The sequence below is a fragment of the Heteronotia binoei genome, chromosome 8 (assembly GCF_032191835.1).
Source record: "Heteronotia binoei isolate CCM8104 ecotype False Entrance Well chromosome 8, APGP_CSIRO_Hbin_v1, whole genome shotgun sequence".
In the NCBI taxonomy this organism is placed as follows: domain Eukaryota; kingdom Metazoa; phylum Chordata; class Lepidosauria; order Squamata; family Gekkonidae; genus Heteronotia; species Heteronotia binoei.
Genome location: NC_083230.1, coordinates 122,795,399 through 122,816,897, shown reverse-complemented (window position 1 = coordinate 122,816,897; position 21,499 = coordinate 122,795,399). Strand labels below are relative to the sequence as shown.

At 49.9% G+C, this 21,499-nt stretch overlaps 1 protein-coding gene across 1 annotated transcript in view; it reads left to right on the top strand.

Moving 5' to 3' along the window:
• Positions 1-21,499, top strand: part of PLXNA4 (plexin A4) — a 930,623-nt gene that overhangs the window by 32,452 nt on the left and 876,672 nt on the right. Inside the window, exon 2 of the mRNA XM_060246008.1 lies at positions 13,958-14,140. Within this exon, the coding sequence (XP_060101991.1) occupies positions 13,958-14,140 (183 nt within the window). The remainder of the gene's footprint in view (positions 1-13,957; positions 14,141-21,499) is intronic.

The following is a 21,499-nucleotide window of genomic DNA, read 5'->3' as shown; positions in this document are numbered from 1 at the left end:
TCCTTCCCTCCCTCCCTCCCCCTTCCTTCCTTCCTTCCTTCCTTCCTTCCTTCCTTCCTTCCTTCCTTCCTTCCTTCCTTCCTTCCTTCTTCTCTCTCTCTCCCTCCTTCCCTCCCTCCCTTCCTTCGTTTCTTCCTCTCTCTCCCTCCCTTTGCTCAAACATCTGATGTTCATGTCCTGCTGCTCTCAAACCTCTGACATTTATTCTGCATGGCTGTTACATTAAGCAAGTTGCTTGGTCTGGACACACCAAGGAATAGTCCTGTGATTTCCTTCAGCAACCAGTGTCCCCATCCACAGGAGAACAAGAGCTTGGAGCTCTTGAGTGGGAGCACAAGAAGTTTGGCTCTCTAGTCCCCCGATTCTAGTCCAGTGCTCCCAACCTCTTTGAGCTGGTGGGACACACGGTGATGGGGGCACAACCACAAAATGCCTACCACAGGAGGTGGAACCGCATATACCCAGGGTGGCCAAACTTTGGCTCGGGAGCCAACAGTGGCTCCTTCACTCATATTGTGTGCCTCTTGAAGCCCCACTGTCTTGTCCGGCTTGGAGAAAGCATTCCTCTCTTTAAAATCACTTACCCAAGCCAAGCCAGCTAGCAGCTTGGAGAATGTATTTAAAGTTGCTTTCTTTCCACCGTCCCTCCCTCCTCCCTCAACTTTCTTTCTTTCTTTCTTTCTTTCTTTCTTTCTTTCTTTCTTTCTTTCTTTCTTTCTTTCTTTCTTTCTTTCTTTCTTTCTTTCTTTCTTTCTTTCTTTCTTTCTTTCTTTCTTTCTTTCTTCATAAGAGAAGCCATGTTGGATCAGGCCAGAGGCCCATCCAGTCCAACATTCTGTGTCACATAAGAACATAAGAGAAGCCATGTTGGGTCAGGCCAATGGCCCATCCAGTCCAACATTCTGTGTCACATAAGAGAAGCCATGTTGGATCAGGCCAATGGCCCATCCAGTCCAACACTCTGTGTCACATAAGAGAAGCCATGTTGGGTCAGGCCAATGGCCCATCCAGTCCAACATTCTGTGTCACATAAGAACATAAGAGAAGCCATGTTGGATCAGGCCAATGGCCCGTCCAGTCCAACACTCTGTGTCACATAAGAGAAGCCATGTTGGGTCAGGCCAATGGCCCATCCAGTCCAACATTCTGTGTCACATAAGAACATAAGAGAAGCCATGTTGGATCAGGCCAATGGCCCGTCCAGTCCAACACTCTGTGTAACATAAGAGAAGCCATGTTGGATCAGGCCAATGGTCCATCCAGTCCAACACTCTGTGTCACATAAGAGAAGCCATGTTGGATCAGGCCAATGGCTCATCCAGTCCAATACTCTGTGTCACATAAGAACATAAGAGAAGCCATGTTGGATCAGGCCAATGGCCCATCCATTCCAACACTCTGTGTCACATAAGAACAGAAGAGAAGCCATGTTGGATCAGGCCAATGGCTCATCCAGACCAATATTCTGTGTCACATAAGAACAGAAGAGAAGCCATGTTGGATCAGGCCAACGGCCCATCCAGTCCAACACTCTGTGTCACGCAGTGGCCAAAAAAACCTTCCTTCCTTCCTTCCTTCCTTCCTTCCTTCCTTCCTTCCTTCCTTCCTTCCTTCTTTCCTCCCTTCCTTCCTCCCTCCCTCCTTCCTTCCTTCCTTCCTTCCTTCCTTCCTTCCTTCCTTCCTTCTTTCCTCCCTTCCTTCCTCCCTCCTTCCTTCCTTCCTTCCTTCCTTCCTTCCTTCCTTCCTTCCTTCCTTCCTTCCTTCTTTCCTCCCTTCCTTCCTCCCTCCCTCCCTCCTTCCTTCCTTCCTTCCTTCCTTCCTTCCTTCCTTCCTTCCTTCCTTCCTTCCTTCCTTCCTTCCTTCCTTCCTTCCTTCCTTCCTTCCTTCCTTCCTTCCTTCCTTCCTTCCTCTGACTTTTATTCTATGTGGCTCTTACGTTAAGCAAGTTTGGCCCCTCCTGGCATATACGGAGAAAGGCCTAATATACAAATGAGTTCCTGCTGGGGGTTTTTTAACCAAAAGAACCCTGTTCATAGATGTAGGTATCACCTGGTGCCTGCCAACGGCAGTGCCTGGCTTCGGCTAGGATTCTGATATGGCCCAATTTAAGCTCTGTCGGACTGTGACTTGGTTTACAGGAGGCATCAGTGAGAGCCAGTTTGCTGTAGTGGTTAAGCGTGTGGACTCTTATCTGGGACTCTTATCTGGGAGAACTGGGTTTGATTCCCCCCTCCTCCACTTGCATCTGCTGGAATGGCCTTGGGTCAGCCAGAGCTCTCTTATCTGGGAGAACTGGGTTTGATTCCCGACTTCTCCACTTGCAGCTGCTGGAATGGCCTTGGCTCAGCCAGGCTACTGCTCGGTCTCCCAAGATGGGAGCACGTACGGCCGGGGCTACGCGAACTGCACTGGTTGCCGATTGTATACCGGGTCCAGTACAAAGTGCTGGTTATCACCTTTAAAGCCCTATATGGCCGAGGACCAGCCTACCTGAAGGACCGTCTCTCCCCGTATGAACCCCAGAGAGCACTGAGGTCACTAGGAAAGAACAGACTGACTACCCCTGGGCCAAGACAAATTAAACTACAGAATACCCGCTCTCGGGCCTTCTCGGCCGCAGCCCCACATCTCTGGAACCAACTCCCAGAGGAGGTGCGGGCCCTGCGGAACCTTGCTCAGTTCCGCAGGGCCTGCAAGACCACCCTTTTTAAATTAGCTTTTATGAATGATTGAAGTATAAATCAACAACGAAGAAAATCCGCCATCAGTACTAATCAGATAGCGTCAATGATAGTATTATACTTGTTTTAGTTAATTGATTTAATGGGTTTTAAGGTTAATTAATGCTTAATTTTAATGTTTATAACGTAACTGTTCATAATGTAACTGTTTTATTGCTTGGTGCACCATTGGTCACCGCACTGTTAGCCGCCCTGAGCCTGCTTCGGCAGGGGAGGGCGGGGTACAAATAAAATTTATTATTATTATTATTATTATTATTATTATTATTATTGGGGGATAGTTATTTTCTTAAAGGGGCTGTGACCAGAACATCTGATAGGCACGCAGGTCCCAGGTTCAATCCCCGGCATCTCCAGTTAGAAAGGACCAGGCAATAGGGGATGGGAAAGACCGCTGCCTGAGACCCTGGAGAGCCATGAAGTGGGGCTGTGGCTCAGTGGCAGAGTATCTTCTTGGTGTGTAGAAGGTCCCGGGTTCAATCCCCGGCATCTCCAGCTGAAAGGATTAAGCGGTAGGTGATGGGAAAGACCTCAGCCTGAGATCCAGGAGAGCCATGAAGTGGGGCTGTGACTCAGTGGCAGAGTATCTGCTTGGTGTGCAGAAGGTCCCAGTTTCAATCCCCGGCATCTCCAGTTAGAAAGGACGAGGCAGGAGGTGATGGGAAAGACCTCTGCCTGAGACCTTGGAGCTAATGGTTCAATTTAATACAGGGCAGCTTAATGTATTCAAGGGTCTTCTTCATTGGGGGGGGACCAGGGGTCTGATGGACCTAGGGTCTGATTGAGTATAGGGCAGCTTCAGGGCGGAGGGGCCATGGCTCAGTGGCAGAGCATCTGCTTGGTGTGTAGAAGGTCCCAGGTTCAATCCCAGGCATCTTTAACTAAAAGGATCAGGTAGCAGATGATGGGAAACCCCTTTGCTTGATCGCCTGGAGGGCCCCTGCTGGTCAGAGTAGACAGTGATGGACGAAGGGTTTGAATTGGTATGGACCAAGGGTCAGGATCAAATGAGAAGGGAGCACTCCCTGGAGAAGACCCTGATGCTGGGAAAGACAGAAGGCAAAAGAAGAAGGGGACGGCAAAAGAGGAGATGGCTGGACAGCGTTACTGATGTCACTAACATGAATTTGAGCAGACTTCAGAGGATGGAGGAAGACAGGAGGGCCTGGCAGGACTTTGTCCAGGGGGTTGCAGAGTCGGACTGGACTGTGCGACTGAACAACAACAAAAGGGTCAGGATGGACCAAGGGTCTGATTCACTAGAAGGCAGCTTTGTATGTTCATAGAATGGGCTTTTTTTGGAATACACAGGAACACAGTTCCAGCTGGCTTGATGTCAGGGGGTGTGGCCTAATATACAAATGAGTTCCTGCTGGGGGTTTTTTAACCAAAAGAACCCTGTTCATAGATGTAGGTATCACCTGGTGCCTGCCAACGGCAGTGCCTGGCTTCGGCTAGGATTCTGATATGGCCCAATTTAAGCTCTGTCGGACTGTGACTTGGTTTACAGGAGGCATCAGTGAGAGCCAGTTTGCTGTAGTGGTTAAGCGTGTGGACTCTTATCTGGGACTCTTATCTGGGAGAACTGGGTTTGATTCCCCCCTCCTCCACTTGCATCTGCTGGAATGGCCTTGGGTCAGCCAGAGCTCTCTTATCTGGGAGAACTGGGTTTGATTCCCGACTTCTCCACTTGCAGCTGCTGGAATGGCCTTGGCTCAGCCAGAGCTCTCTTATCTGGGAGAACCGGGTTGGATTCCCCACTCCTCCACTTGCAGCTGCTGGAATGGCCTTGGGTCAGCCAGAGCTCTCTTATCTGGGAGAACCGGGTTGGATTCCCCACTCCTCCCCTTGCAGCTCCTGGAATGGCCTTGGATCAGTCAGAGCTCTCTTATCTGGGAGAACCGGGTTGGATTCCCCACTCCTCCACTTGCAGCTGCTGGAATGACCTTGGGCCAGCCAGAGCTCTCTTATCTGGGAGAACTGGGTTGGATTCCCCACTCCTCCACTTGCACCTGCTAGGATGGCCTTGGGTCAGCCAGAGCTCTCTTATCTGGGAGAACCGGGTTGGACTCCCCACTCCTCCACTTGCAGCTGCTGGAATGGCCTTGGGTCAGCAAGAGCTCTCTTATCTGGGAGAACCAGATTTGATTCCCCACTCCTCCACTTATAGCTGCTGGAATGGCCTTGGGTCAGCCAGAGCTCTCTTATCTGGGAGAACCGGTTTTGATTCCCCACTCCTCCACTTGCAGCCGCTGGAATTACCTTGAGTCAGCCAGAGCTCTCTTATCTGGGAGAACTGGGTTTGATTCCCCACTCTTCCACTTACAGCTGCTGGAATGGCCTTGGGTCAGCCAGAGCTCGCTTATCTGGGAGAACCGGGTTTGAGTCCCCACTCCTCCACTTACAGCTGCTGGAATGGCCTTGGGTCAGCCAGAGCTCTCTTATCTGGGAGAACTGGGTTTGATTCCCCACTCCTCCACTTGCAGCTGCTGGAATGGCCTTGGGTCAGCCAGAGCACTCTCATCTGGGAGAAACCGGGTTTGATTCCCTACTCCTCCAGTTGCAGCTGCTGGAATGGCCTTGGGTCAGCCAGAGCTCTCTTATCTGGGAGAACCGGGTTTGATTCCACACTCCTCCACTGGCACCTGCTGGAAGGGCCTTGGGTCACCCATAACAGAGTCAGAGGTGGAATTCTAGCAAGAGCTCCTTTGCATATTAGGCTGCGCACCCCTGATGCAGCCAATCCTCCAAGAGCTCACAAGGCTCTTTTTTGTAAGCAATTGGAGGATTGGTTACATCACGCGTGCGTGGCCTAATATGCAAAGGAGCTCCTGCTAGAATTTCACTCCTGCACAGAGTGGTCCTTGGAAGGGCAGCTTCTGGGAGAGCTCTCTCAGCCCCACCCACCTCACAAGGTGTCTGTTGTGGGGGAAGAAGATAAAGGAGATTGTGAGCCGCTCTGAGACTCTGACCAAGAGAGAAGTGTGAGGTATAATTCTTCTTCTTCTTCTTCCTCTTCTTCTTCTTCTTCTCTCACTGGAGGCCTGCTCTGCGTAGCTGAGCAGCCGAAGAATGGCTTTCGGAGAACCAAAGTTCCTGCCAAGGAATAAAGAGAGTTACGGCTGACCAGTGGCGGCCCTGGGTCTCCAGGGCAGGGTCTCCTTTGAAAAGAGACTCCGTTAAATAACCGCCTGGCCTGAGGAGGCTGCCAAAGTGAAAGCGAGGAGGAGAGGGGGAGCGGGGAGGGCGCTAATCCTTCGGCTAGGATCCCTCCCAAAATGTGGATTTGGCAGCCGTTGCAATGACAGGAGAGGTAGGTTGAAAGCAGATGCTGAAAGGACAGCAGGGACTACGGGAAGCCAACTTTACCGCCAAGGCTTCTGTTTATCTGCCGGAAGCTGGCGATTCTCTCGAGCTGTTTCCTGGCAGCTGAAGGATCCCCAACGTCACGGTTTTAATCCCCGCTTGGCGCGGGATCCTAAGAGGGGTCCCTCGCGGGAGCAGGGGGCCAAGGCAGCAGCCGATTAGATGCGGGAGACCTTGAGAATGAGACCCTCATTCCCACCGCAACGCCTTTGAAGATTGCGTCTCTCTAGAGCACGAGCCAATTTGTATTGCAGCCCGCGGATCTGTCCTATGCAGCGTTACTCCGGTGGGATTCATTGGGCTTACACCACCAGCTGTGGTGTAGTGGTTAAGAGCCGTGGACTCTGATCTGGGGAACTGGGTTCGATTCCCCGGTCCTCCACACGCAGCTGCTGGCTGCCCTTGGGTCATTCACGAGTTCTCTTGGAGCTTCTTTCTCAAGAACGGTTTTGGGAGAGCTCTCTCAGTCCCACCTACCTCAAAGGGCGTCTGTTGTAGGGGTGGGGGTGGGGGGGGGAAAGGAAGGAGGTTGTAAGCCGCTCTGAGACTCCGAGTGAAGGATGGGAATATAAATCCAGTTGTTGTCTTCTTCTCTTCTTCTTTTCTTCTTCCCGCCTCCAAGTGGTGACCTATAGGTATGAACGGTCTCCAGATTTCAGGGATCAGTTTCCCTGGAGAAAATGGCTCCCCTACGTTCCCCCTGCTGAGGTCCCTTCCCTCCACAATTTTCCCTCCCCAGATTCCACCCTCTAGACCTCTAGATGTGACCCAAAATCCTAGACACACCCCCAGCAGCCCTCATTAACCCCTGGAGAAGCCCATGCCACCCTTTCACCACTTCTTATGGATGATAGGTGGCTTGCTGGCCTTTTGACTGGGGAGGGGGGGAGGCCCAGGAGAGCCTCAGGCAAGTGAGGCCTGCTTGGGCTGGCTGGATCTTTAGCCAGCCCAGGCAGGTCTCACTCGCCCGGGGCTCTCTTTTCTTGCCCCGGGTTGCTTTTGGCTGGGGGGAGGGAGGCGGCATATGCTAATGAGTTATTCTAATGAGCTCCACCACCTATTTTTCTACAAAACTGAATGTATGTCTATGGAATGGAGTCCTTGCTTGGATGGAGAGGCAGCACAGGGATATGTCAAATGAAAAGCACAACGGAGTGTAAGATAATAATAATAATAATAATAATAATAATAACAATAATAATAATTTATTTATACCCCGGCCTCCCTGCCGAAGCAGGCTCAGTTAGTTAGAGCTAAAATGCACAAGCTTTTCCATCTTATCTAGGAGAACCGGGTTTGATTACCCCCTCCTCCACTTGCAGCTGCTGGAATGGCCTTGGGTCAGCCAGAGCTCTCTTATCTGGGAGAACCGGGTTTGATTCCCCACTCCTCCACTTGCAGCTGCTGGAATGGCCTTGGGTCAGCCAGAGCTCTCTTATCTGGGAAAACCAGGTTTGATTCCCCACTCTTCCACATCCAGCTGCTGGAAGGGCCTTGGGTCAGCCAGAGCTCTCTTATCTGGGAGAACCGGGTTGGATTCCCCCCTCCTCCACTTGCAGCTGCTGGAATGGCCTTGAGTCAGCCATAGCTCTCTTATCTGGGAGAACCGGGTTTGATTTCCCACTCCTCCACTTGCAGCTGTTGGAATGCCCTTGGGTCAGCCAGAGCTCTCTTATCTGGGAGAACCGGGTTGGAGTCTCCCCTCCTCCACTTGCAGCTGCTGGAATGGCCTTGGGTTTGCCATAGCTGTCACAGAGCTGTCCTTGAAAGGGCAGCTTCCGGGAGAGCCCTCTCATCCCCAGTCACCTCTCAGGGTGTCTGTTGTTTGGGGAGACGATAGAGTAGATTGTAAGCCACTCTGAGATTGATTCAGAGAGAAGGGTGAGGTGCAAATCCGCAGTCTTCTTCTTCATGGGGTCATGTTAATTTGGACGCAACTTGATGACACTTAACAAACACAGAGGTCGCATTTGGGGCAGGGGCTCGCAGGAGCAGAGCTCTGGAACCTCTGTATTTTATTGTGCTCTTTCTTAACCCCCCCCCCCCAAAAAGAAAAAAAACAAACCCCACTGTGAGAATTTTGTTGAACTCGTAAGATATGACAAACTTTCTAACATTTTTCCCCACTCAAAAAAGGAGAAAATAACCGAAACATGTGAAGCAGACCGGTGGGACTCTTCATCCTGCCGCTGTGGCCACATAGGAGAAAGCTATTTAAAAAGTATGAGGGGAGTCAGGTTTTATGAAAACAATGATTTAATTCAAGAAGCATTTTAAGGTAGACGCTGAGCTGACGTAATTGAGTCTACCTGCCGGTGATGTCGGGGGGGGGTGTGGCTTAGGCAAATGAGTTGTTCTCTGGTGGAATTCTAGCAGGAGCTCCTTTGCAAATTAGGCCACGCCCGCCTGATGTAGCCAATCTTCCAAGAGTTTACAGGGCTCAGTACAGGGCCTATTGTAAACTCCAGGAGGATTGGCTATATCAGGGAGGTGTGGCCTGAACAGGGCTTTTTTTGTAGAAGGAGCTCCTTTGTATATTAGGCCACGCCCACCTGATGTAGCTAGGGTTGCCAAGTCCAATTCAAGAAATCTCTGCGGACTTTGGGGGTGGAGCTAGGAGCAAGGGTGTGACAAGCATCACTAAACCCCAACGGGAGTTTTGGACATCGCATTTCAAGCGACGGCACACCTTTTTAAATGTCTTCCTTCCCTCTACCCTCCCCTTCTCTGATTTCACCTCAGAGGCGGAGCGGAGCGGGCGATGCCGCTGCGCTGCCTCCTCTTCTTCGCTTCACCGTAACTGCTCCTCCGAGATGGGCTCAGGCTGAGCCCATCTCAGAGGAGCAGCTACGGTGAAGCGGAGAAGAGGTGGCAGCGCAGCGACGTCGCCCGCTCCGCTCCGCCTCTGAGGTGAAATCAGAGAAGGGGAGGGTAGAGGCAGGCCAGGAGCATGGCGAGCCGCGAGTCCGGGTCCTAGAAGGACCCAGATTCACGGCTCGCCATGCTCCTGGCCTGCCTCCACCCTCCCCTTCTCTGATTTTACCTCAGAGGCGGAGCAGGCGACGGCGCTGCGCTGCTGCCGCCTTTTGTCTGGTTCACCTAAGCTGCTCCTCCGAGATGGGGTGGCTCGCCATGCTCCTTGGCGCCGTTTCCCCCCCTCCCCCTGCTTCCGTTTTTTTGGAGAGCGGGGGAAGAGGCTGTAAATCCTGGGGTCCCCCGCCAGGGCGGGAGGGTTGGGAAGCCTAGATGTAGCCAATCTTCCAGGAGTTTATAGGGTTCTTCTTCCAGGGCCTCCTATAAGGTCCAGGAGGATTGGCTACATCAGGGGGGTGAGGCCTAATATGCAAAGGAGGGTCTTGCTACAAAAAAAGCCCTGTGACCAAAGTCCTATATCCTCAGTTTAGCCGGCTATAGGACTGGGTAATAAGATTTCCTCTCAAAGAGAATGCTTCACAGCCCCTACCATGTTTCTGAGCATCATTGTTCAAAACTTTAAAAGTAGTTGCTCTGTGTTCATTTCCCTGTTAGCAGGACTTCACTTTTTTTGGTGGGGAGGTAACACAGACTCCGCCAGCTGCTGTTTTTAAGCTTCTAAGAAATCACAGCGGCTCTTGCCCCCCTACCTTGAAGAACATGAGCTGTTCTTATTTCTTCTTTCCCCCCCGAAAGCAGAAACAGAACATTTCCCGAAGTGCTGTGTACGTTGTGTGCCAAGACGGTTGTTTGTGTGGATGCATTTGGAGTGCATGGCAGCTGTGAGCCGCGTCGTAACCTCGGGGCCTTCACAGCGAGGCAGATAATTCAGTCGGAATAAGGCAGGAATAGCTGTGGCGTGAAGGTTAGATAACTAAGTACGGGAAGTGCAAGCCGCCTTCCCCCCGGTTCCCACCGAGAGTGTTCGAGATGACATGAGCGTGCTTCGTGTTCTGCCGTGTGCGAGAATGAACGAATGTGAGCCGGAGAACAAAATCCACCATGGCCTCTATGCAAAGGAGTTCCTGATACAAAATAAAAGCGCTGAATTCCCAGCATCAGCACCAGGTAGGGGGTGATCTGAAAGATCTCTGCCTGAGACCCGGGGAAACCCCTGAAAGTCTGAGGAGGCAATACTGACTCTGATGGACCAGTGGCCTCATTCAGTATAAGGCGACTCTGAATGATTCTGATCAGGGGTCGTTTTGTAGAAAAAAAGGTGGTGGAGCTCATCCAGGGATTGTTATGCAGCTGCACCTACTATTCAGTGGGCAAGGTGGGAAGGAGGAGGTGGAACTCTCAGAAAGGTTAGGGAACTGCACTCCTGTGAGCTCTCACTGAATCCATGTTGGATCAGGCCAGTGGCCCATCCAGTCCAACACTCTGTTTCACATAAGAACAGAAGAGAAGCCATGCTGGATCAGGCCAATGGCCCATCCAGTCCAACACTCTGTGTCACATAAGAACAGAAGAGAAGCCATGTTGGATCAGGCCAATGGCCCATCCAGTCCAACACTCTGTGTCACATAAGAACATAAAAGAAGCCATGTTGGATCAGGCCAGTGGCCCATCCAGTCCAACACTCTGTGTCACATAAGAACATAAGAGAAGCCATGTTGGATCAGGCCAGTGCCCCCCCCCCCCAGTCCAACATTCTGCGTCACATAAGAGAAGCTATGTTGGATTAGGCCAGTAGCCCATCCAGTCCAACACTCTGTGTCACATAAGAACATAAGAGAAGCCATGTTGGATCAGGCCAGTGACCCATCCAGTCCAACACTCTGTGTCACATAAGAACATAAGAGAAGCCATATTGGATCAGGCCAGTGACCCCCCAGTCCAACACTCTGTGTCACATAAGAACATAAGAGAAGCCATGTTGGATCAGGCCAGTAGCCTATCCAGTCCAACGCTCTGCGTCACATAAGAACATAAGAGAAGCCATGTTGGATCAGGCCAGTAGCCCATCCAGTCCAACACTCTGCGTCACATAAGAACATAAGAGAAGCCATGTTGGATCAGGCCAGTAGCCCATCCAGTCCAACACTCCGTGTCACATAAGAACATAAGAGATGCCATGTTGGATCAGGCCAGTGGCCCATCCAGTCCAACACTCTGCGTCACATAAGAACATAAGAGAAGCCATGTTGGATCAGGCCAGTGGCCCCCCCAGTCCAACTCTCTGTGTCACATAAGAGCATAAGAGAAGCCATGTTGGATCAGGCCAGTAGCCCATCCAGTCCATCACTCTGTGTCACATAAGAGAAGCCATGTTGGATCAGGCCAATGGCCCATCCAGTCCAACACTCTGTGTCACATAAGAACATAAAAGAAGCCATGTTGGATCAGGCCAGTGGCCCATCCAGTCCAACACTCTGTGTCACATAAGAACATAAGAGAAGCCATGTTGGATCAGGCCAGTGACCCATCCAGTCCAATACTCTGCGTCACATAAGAACATAAGAGAAGCCATGTTGGATCAGGCCAGTAGCCCATCCAGTCCAACACTCTGTGTCACATAAGAACATAAGAGAAGCCATGTTGGATCAGGCCAGTGCCCCCCCCCCCCCAGTCCAACATTCTGTGTCACATAAGAGAAGCTATGTTGGATTAGGCCAGTAGCCCATCCAGTCCAACACTCTGTGTCACATAAGAACATAAGAGAAGCCATGTTGGATCAGGCCAGTGACCCATCCAGTCCAACACTCTGTGTCACATAAGAACATAAGAGAAGCCATATTGGATCAGGCCAGTGACCCCCCAGTCCAACACTCTGTGTCACATAAGAACATAAGAGAAGCCATGTTGGATCAGGCCAGTAGCCTATCCAGTCCAACGCTCTGCGTCACATAAGAACATAAGAGAAGCCATGTTGGATCAGGCCAGTAGCCCATCCAGTCCAACACTCTGCGTCACATAAGAACATAAGAGAAGCCATGTTGGATCAGGCCAGTAGCCCATCCAGTCCAACACTCCGTGTCACATAAGAACATAAGAGATGCCATGTTGGATCAGGCCAGTGGCCCATCCAGTCCAACACTCTGTGTCACATAAGAACATAAGAGAAGCCATGTTGGATCAGGCCAGTGGCCCCCCCAGTCCAACTCTCTGTGTCACATAAGAACATAAGAGAAGCCATGTTGGATCAGGCCAGTAGCCCATCCAGTCCAACACTCTGTGTCACATAAGAACATAAGAGAAGCCATGTTGGATCAGGCCAGTGGCCCATCCAGTCCAACACTCTGTGTCACATAAGAACATAAGAGAAGCCATGTTGGATCAGGCCAGTGGCCCATCCAGTCCAACACTCTGTGTCACACAGTGGTAATAACAACAGCAACAACAACAGGTGCCATCAAGAGGTCACCAGTGGGGTCAGGAGACTAGAAACCCTCCCAGTGTTGCCCCCCCTCCCAAGCACCAAGAATACAGAGCGTCACTGACCCAGACAGAGTTCCATCTAAACCTTGTGGCTAATAGCTACTGATGGGCCTCTGCCCCATATGCTTATCCAATCCCGCCTTGAAGCTGGCTATGCTTGTAGCTGCCACCATCTCCCAAGCAGTGAATTCCATGTGTTACTCACCCTTTGGGGGAAGGACTTCCTTTTATTCATTCTAACCCAACTGCTCACCAATTTCCTGGAGTGCCCACAAGTTCTTGTCTTGTGAGAAAGGGAGAAAAGTATTTCTTTCTCTATCCCATGCACAATCTTGTAATCCTCTATCATGTCACCCCGCAGTCGACGTTTCTCCAAGCTAAAGAGCCCCAAGCGTTTCAACCTTTCTTCATAGGGATCGTGTTCCAAACCTTTAATCATTCTAGTTACCCTTTTCTGCACTTCTTCCAATGCTATAATATCCTTTTTGTCGTACAGTGGCCAGAATTGTACACAGCAATTGCACACACCCCTCAGTCATCATTTCTCCATGCTCTTTGCTCAGTGGTCAAGGACATTCCTGTCATGAGGACAACATGAAGTTAAATCCCTGGCATCTCCAGTTAAAGGGTAATAACAGTGGCTCAGTGGTAGAGCATCTGCTTGGTAAGCAGAAGGTCCCAGGTTCAATCCCCGACATCTCCAACTAAAAAGGGTCCAGGCAAATAGGTGTGAAAAACTTCAGTTTGAAACCCTGGAGAGCCGCTGCCAGTCTGAGTAGACAATACTGACTTTGATGAACCAAGGGTCTGATTCAGTACAAGGCAGCTTTGTATGTTCGTATGTAACTTTTCTCCAACTGAAACCCTGGTGAATCTCTACCTGAGTAGCCAATACTAAGCTAGCTGGACCAATTGGCTATGCCAGGGGTGTCAAACTCATTTGTTATGAGATCTGACATAAATGAGACCTTATCGGGCTGGGCCATGTTGGGCCGGGCCACATGTGTGGCTATTTAAGATTAGGTAGCAGAGATATAAACTTTTTAAAGGACACAGACAAACACTATTACATTAAGAAAAAACCTTAAAACATTAGAACATGTTGGTCCTAAAGGTGCTTTCTTTGTATTTTTCCCACGGGATCCAGGGAATTGGGCAAGGGAAGCGCTGGCTCTTTCCCTCCCTCCCCAGGGGACCAGGAGGGGGAGGAACCTCAACCAGTGGAGAAAATCGAGGTTTTTTGCTGTAGCTCCTGTGCGATTGAGCAAGCCTGGCAAAGCAAGCTGAGATGCAGAAGGAAGCAAGAGAAAGGGAGAAGGAAGCAGACAAGAGCCCCAAGAAACTTGAGGGCCTGATAGGAGCCCTCCGGGGGCTTAATTCAGCTCCTGGGCCGCATGTTTGACACCCCCGGGCTATGCTCTAGAAGGCAGTCCAATGGGTTCAGCGGACTGGCATGGCCCCTAAAGCATTTCCTTCTTTTATCTTCTTGTTCTCAGCTGTTGACCATCGATGATAATTTCTGTGGCCTGGATATGAATGCCCCTCTTGGAGTATCGGAGATGGTACGGGGTCTCCCCATCTTCACAGAAGATCGGGACAGGATGACGTCGGTCATCGCGTATGTCTACAAGAACCACTCTCTGGCTTTCGTGGGCACCAAGAGCAGCAAGCTGAAAAAGGTAGGATAATGCTTTTCCTAATCTGATGTGGCTTATGGTGAAGGAAACGTGTCAGATGGTATGATTGTTGAGACCAGCGGTGGAATTCTAGCAGGAGCTCCTTTGCATATTAGGCTACACCCCCCTGATGTAGCCAATCCTCCAAGAGCTTACAAGGCTCTTTTTTTCTAAGCTCTCGGAGGATTGGCTACATTTGGGGTGTGTGGCCTAATATGCAAAGGAGCTCCTGCTAGAATTCCAACCCTTGTTGGGACGTACAGATTCTGTTTCCGAAAGATGGTTCCTTGCTGAGGTTTTGCTGGTGGGAATGGGGTCTGCCTCCAGGCTTTCCATGATTCTCAGTTCCAGTTTCTTTTGTTTTCTGTTCTTTGTGAGTTTTGCTCCCTCTGGTGGTCAATTGGATATTACACCGGTTTACGTCCAGCAGATTAAGCCTAGAGGGAGTAGTGCTGAGCACAAACCAGCGTGATATTGAGTCAATCACTAGAGGGCGCAAGACACGTGCGGAACAGAAAAAAAGAACCTTGAAGCGACAGGAACTTGCAAGTGGTGGAAATTAAAATGCGGGAAAGTCCTGGGATTCGACTTGAGCCAAATCTCGTAATTACAGTGGTCTTAAAGGCTGTGCCTGAGATGGATGCATGGGGCGTCTGCTCGCATTTGGAAATTGGCGTTCTAGAGCACAGCTGCGCCTCTTGTTCTTGTGGTTCGATTGCATGGAATGTCGGCGCTTAATCATGGCTGGATGTTAGTGTCGGCTCTATGAAGAATAAACGTTCTTCTAATTCGTGCCTGTTTATGAAAAAAAAATTGATTTCAAGTGATAAAGTGTTAATGTTTAAGGACATCAATTTCCTCAGAGCCTTCCCTGTTATCCCGCTGCAAAACAACAGCAACAACAGAGAATCTTGGGACATCTTAAAGATACACAGGAACGAATTATGAGCCTTAACCTTGCTTCATTGGATAGATGTATGTCCTTGCTTATGAAAGAAAGCATATGCTGCAATCAACTTGTTCCTTTAAGAGCGTCGCTGTTTATGCTGATTGGATTGCCCCTGTGGATTCTATATCAAGAGATGTCCTTAGTGTCTGAGCTGATGTCCCTTGGGTGCCGTCCAAGTGAATGGGACATTCACCCTTGGCTTTGTTACAGCAATTTCCATTTATCGTTTGGGGCTGCCTGCATTTGTATTCTGGAGCCAAAGCTATGGCCGAAAGAGGCGTTTTAACTCCGTTTTTGGCAGATGCTTTGATTGTCTCTCAAGATCCATCGGAGGTGACCTTCGAGCGGAGAGAGACTGGCTGTATATGTTGTGTGCAGTGTTCTAATGCAGGGGTGGCCAATGCTAGCTCTCCAGAGGTTTTTTGCCTACAACTCCCATCAGCCCCAGCCATTGGCCATGCTGGCTGGGGCTGATGGGAGTTGTAGGCAAAAAAACATCTGGAGAGCTACCGTTGGCCACCCCTGTTCTAATGGACGACTCGTACATCTTCGGGTCTTGTTAAAAGGAGATGTCATCCTTGCGTCTTGTGGAATGCCTTGCGGCGAGCGAAGAGTAAAAGGATATTAATTCCGCTTGGGATTTTACTGTCAATTATGGCGAGTGAATATTCTGTGATTTATGGTTTTAAATGAAGGAATGCTAAGCTTTCTCTTTAGATATTTGGACTTTGGGCTGAATTCTTGGGACCAATTCTGACATAAGGTTGAAAGAGTAATTTCTGCAGGGTTTCTTGGGACCGCTGGTTCCCCCCTCTTCCCTAATTCTGGCTCCCGGGACATCATCATCTGCCGGGGTGCCCATTTGGGAAGGTGTGAGAGGAATATTTGTTTTCCCGCATGTTTTAGATAGCGAAACATTCCTCTTCAGAAGCGTCGCTTTCTGTAACCAACTGACTGCAGTCATTATTAATAAACTGTTCCGTGGGTCCACGTCGCAGGAATGCATTTCAAAGGCGCAAATCCTTTGCTCCAAAGAGGGCGGGGGGTGACAGTCTTGCGCTGCCAACATTGCTTTAGTTGGAGATTTCGTTGTTATGGATTTAACCGCAAGTGTTCAAAACAAATTGTATTTGACACTGTCATTTTTGACAAACTGTTCGTGCTGTCACGTTTAGCGTCTCCCCGAAGTTTCTTCCCACTTCCCTGGTTCTCGGTTTTTGTGATGTTTTACATCCGTTATCCTTGCCATGGTTAGCGCATCATTCATTTACGGCAAGTTGTAGTAGTAGAAAAGAGCAAGCCATAGAAAACAGCACTACCATCGAAAGGGCAACTAGAATGATTCAAGGGTTGGAACACTTTCCCTATGAAGAAAGGTTAAAACGCTTGGGGCTCTTTAGCTTGGAGAAACGTCGACTGCAGGGTGACATGATAGAGGTTTACAAGATTATGCAAGGGATGGAGAAAGTAGAGAAAGAAGTACTTTTCTCCCTTTCTCACAATACAAGCACTCGTGGGCATTCGATGAAATTGATGAGCAGTCAGGTTAAAACAGATAAAAGAAGTACTTCTTCTCCCAAAGGGTGATTAACATGCGGAATTCACTGCCACAGGAGGTGGTGGCGGCTACAAGCATAGACAGCTTCAAGAGGGGGTTAGATAAAAATATGGAGCAGAGGTCCATCAGTGGCTATTAGCCACAGTGTGTATATATATGTATAAACATTTTTGCCACTGTGTGACACAGAGTGTTGGACTGGATGGGCCATTGGCCTGATCCAACATGGCTTCTCTTATGTTCTTATGTGACACAGAGTGTTGGACTGGATGGGCCATTGGCCTGATCCAACATGGCTTCTCTTATGTTCTTATGTGACACAGAGTGTTGGACTGGAGGGGCCATTGGCCTGATCCAACATGGCTTCTCTTATGTTCTTATGTGACACAGAGTGCTGGACTGGATGGGCCATTGGCCTGATCCAACATGGCTTCTCTTATGTGACACAGAGTGTTGGACTGGATGGGCCATTGGCCTGATCCAACATGGCTTCTCTTATGTTCTTATGTTATGTTCTTAACAAAACGTGTGGCAGGGTAAGAGCTTTTGCGCATCGCTACTCACTTTTATAATTTATTTATTTATTATATTCGATTTATAGGCCACCATTTCCCGAATGGGCTCTGAGTGGGTAACAATGATCAATAATGCAAAATTAAAATCAAGATTGCTATAATGCAGGGGTGGGGAACGTCAGGCCCGAGGGCCGTTTGCGGCCCTTGAGATCACTTGGTCTGGCCCTCAGGGAGCCTGAGTGGTGAGCATTGTGAAGGACTGCTGCTGGGGTGCGTGGGTGCCTTTCAAGGTCTGCTGGGAGCAGCTGCAGTTTCCGCATGAAGAGAGGGAGGGAGGGGTGGCAGGCGTGGGAAGTAGGAGCCAGTTGCCACAAGTTCAGTTTGCACTTGATTATCCCAGATGGCGTGGCCTAATATGCTGATATTAGGGGATGTGGTCTAATATGCTAATGAGTTCCTGCTGGGCTTTTTCTACAAAAAAGCCTTGGACCTAGGCATTCGCTTAGGGTGGCAGGCCAGGGGGGGGGGGAGGTGCACCAAATTAGGCTCTCCCCACATGACTTCAGATAGAAAAACAATTATTTGCGTAAATTTTGCCAGCCTGAATTGTTCTCCCTTGGCGGAGCACTGTGTTTTTAAGCAGATAATTTTGTATGGCCGTGAATGATGTTATAAATATTCAAATGGCTCTTGGCAGAAAAAAGGTTCCCCACCCCTGCTATAATAAAACAATATAACTGTCTGAAAACAACCTCCAATTCTGCAGTTGGTGGTATCATAGAATCATAGAGTTGGAAGGAACCTCTAGGGTCATCTAGTCCAATCCCCTGCACAATGCAGGAAACTCACAAACACCTCCCCCTAATTTCACAGGATCTTCATTGCTGTCAGATAGCCTTCTAGCCTCTGTTGAAAAACCTCCAAGGAAGGAGAGCCCACCACCTCCCGAGGAAGCCTGTTCCACTGAGGAACCCCTCTAATGGTTAGGAAGCTCTTCCTAATAGAATATAGATTCATAGAGTTGGAAGGGACTTCCAGGGTCATCAAGTCCAACCCCCTGCACAATGCAGGAAACTCACAAACACCTCCCCTAAATTCACAGGATCTTCATCGCTGTCAGATGGCCATCCAGCCTCTGTTGAAAAACCTCCAAGGAAGGAGAGCCCACCACCTCCCAAGGAAGCCTGTTCCACTGAGGAATCGCTCTAACGGTCAGGAAGTTCTTAGAATCATAGAGTTGGAAGCGACCTCCAGGGTCGTCTAGTCCAACCCCCTGCACAATGCAGGAAACTCACAAACACCTACCCCTAAATTCACAGGATCGTCATTGCACAGGATCAGTTGCCTCCTCTCCTCCCATACATCCCCCAGCCGGTATAAGATAAATGGGTCAACAGAGTTATTTCATCAGGGCTCTTGCGGCGGGGAGGCCACAAAATAACAAGATGTCCACCGCCTCAGTTGAATGCCTGGTAGAACAGCTCTGTCTTACAGGCCCTGCAGAACGGCAACAGTTCCTGCAGGGCCCTAATCTCCAATGGGCGCTTGTTCCACCAGGTAGGGGCCAGGACAGAAAATGCCCTGGCTCGGGTTGAGGCGAAGTGGATTTCTTTTGGGCCAAGGATCACCAGCAGATGTTGATCCATGGAGTGTAAAGATACAGCTAGAAGGTGAGTTCATCTGTCCTTTCATCTTGGCGAGTGGAGCGATTGCAGAAACCGAATGACAGTAGCAGGCAGATGACCAACAGGTGAATGACGATTGCAGGTGTGCTTGGATTAGGTGTGATATGCAGAGAGGTGGTAGGCATGGGGTAGTAGACCAGGGGTGGCCAAACTAGCTTAACGTAAGAGCCACATGGAATAGACGTCAGATGTTTGAGAGCTGTAAGACGTGAGTGACGTCAGATGTTTGAGGGAGGTAGAGAAAAAGCAACTTTAAATGTATTCTCCAAGCTGCTGGAGGAGCCCCGTGGCGCAGAGTGTTAAAGCTGCAGTACTGCAGTCCTAAGCTCTGCTCACGAGCTGAGTTTGATCCCCGGCAGAAGCTGGGTTTTCAGGTAGCTGGCTCGAGGTTGACTCCGCTTTCCATCCTTCCGAGGTCCGTCAAATTGATTTGGGGGTATCTGGGGCTCTGCAGGGGCTGTTTTTTTTAAGGTAGAGTTACCAATTTTTCAGCATAGCATCCAGTACCTCTCCCCAAAATACCCTCCGAGTTTCAAAAGGATTGGACCAGGGGGTCCAATTCTATGAGCCCCCAAAGAAGGTGCCCCTATCCTTCATTATTTCCAGTGGAGGGGAGGCATCTAAAAGGCGTGCGGTCCCTTTAAACATGATAGCCGGAATTCCCTTTGGAGTTCAGTTATGCTCGTCACAACCTTGCTCCTGGCTCCACCCCCAAAGTCTCCTAGCTCCACCCCCAAAGCCCCCAGATATTTTTTGAATTGGACTGGGCAGCCCTCCTCCCCCCAAATAATGCACTTCCCATTCGTTTTCAATGCACTTTCCAACTGGATTTTACTTTGATGAGCGGGCAGAAGCCAGTCGGAAAGTGCATTGGAAGTAGATTGAAAGTGCATTATTGAGGGTGTGTGACTGCAGCTCACGTCTGGACCTGCTGCATTGAAGCCCAATTAGAGATGCTCCCAACAGCACCGGACCATTTGGGCACCCTTATCTGTCTGTTCTCCGTCGTACAAATATTCGGAGAATGAAGAGCCCTTCTGCATTTTTTTTTTGAAGTTCCTTTTCTTTTTAGTCCCTTCGATCGGAGTCCTTTTACCGTTCGAAGGTATCAGGAACGCTTCCCAAGCTACGCTCATTGATATGCTGCGCCTAAGAACATCAAAATGGCAACGGCGTTTGATGTGCGGAGGTAGGGAAACGGCTTGCGGTGGGGTGTAGCAGTTGTTCTGTGGAATTGCCTGAGGCAAGATAAAACAAAGTAGAGAGAGAGGCTTTGGTGGAATATGTGTGTGGGACAGAAAAGCGAGCTAGATGCTCAGTAGGTGGTATGGGGGACCATCGAAATTTTGTTCTGAAAGCGTGTGGTGTAGTGTTTAAGGCCCTTTACGGCCAGCGGCCTGCATATCTTTGGGACTGCCTCTCCCCATATGAACGCGCCCTTCCCCCCCTCCCCGGGGCTCTGAGGTCTGCTGCTCAACATCTTCTCAAAGTCCCTGGTCCTAAGGACGCACCGGCTGGCTTCAACGAGGGTCAGGGCCTTTTCGGTCCTGGCCCCCGCCTGGTGGAATGAGCTCCCGCTGGAGATCTAGGCCCTGCAGGGCTTATCCAGGTTTTGCAGGGCTTGTAAGACAGAGCTCTTCCACCAGGCTTTTAATTAATCCAGCGGGCGTCTTCTGAAAGTCATCACTTCCCCCAGCGTTTCACCATTAGGGTGCTATGTTATGCTACTGGCCATCAGCTGCATGCTGTTTACTGCCTATGTCAGTAAGACTGTTTACTGTGCTGCTCCTGTTTTGGAATATCTGTTCTCATGATACTGTTTTAACTCTGTTGTTTTATTGTTGTGAGCCGCCCTGAGCCCCCTTGCTGGATAAAAAGATAAAGGTAGTCCCCTGTGCAAACACCAGTCGTTTCCGACTCTGGGGTGACGTTGCTTTCACGTTTTCACGGCAGACTTTTTACGGGGTGGTTGGCTTTGCCTTCCCCAATCATCTACACTTTCCCCCCAGCAAGCTAGGTCCTCATTTTACCCGCCTCGGAAGGATGGAAGGCTGAGTCAACCTGGAGCCGGCTACCTGAACCAGCTTCTGCTGGGATCGAACTCAGGTCGTGAGCAGAGGGCTCCGACTGCAATACTGCAGCTTTACCACTCTGCGCTACGGGGCTCTATGAACTTCCCCTGTACAAGCAGCAGTCGTTTTCGACTCTGGGGTGACATTGCTTTCACAACGTTTTCACGGCAGACTTTTTACGAGGTGGTTTGCCATTGTCTTCCCCGGTCATCTACACTTCCCCCTCCCAGCAAGCTGGGTCCTCATTTTACCTACCTCGGAAGGATGGAAGGCTGAGTCAACCTGGAGCCCGCTACCTGAAGCAGCTTCCACTGGGATCGACCTCAGGTCATGAGCAGAGGGCTCCGACTGCAGTACTGCAGCTTTACCACTCTGCGCCATGTGGTATAAGTCTAAAATCTAAAAATCAAATTAAATTAAATCAGTGGTTAAGAGTGCGAAATTGGGACCTGGGAGTTCCAGGTTCGAATCCTCACACTGCTACTGAGCGGCCTTGGGCCAGTCACGCTCTTTCCACCTAACCGACCTCACAGGGTTGTTGTGAGGCTAAAATGGAGGAGAGGAGAATGATGTTATTCGCTTT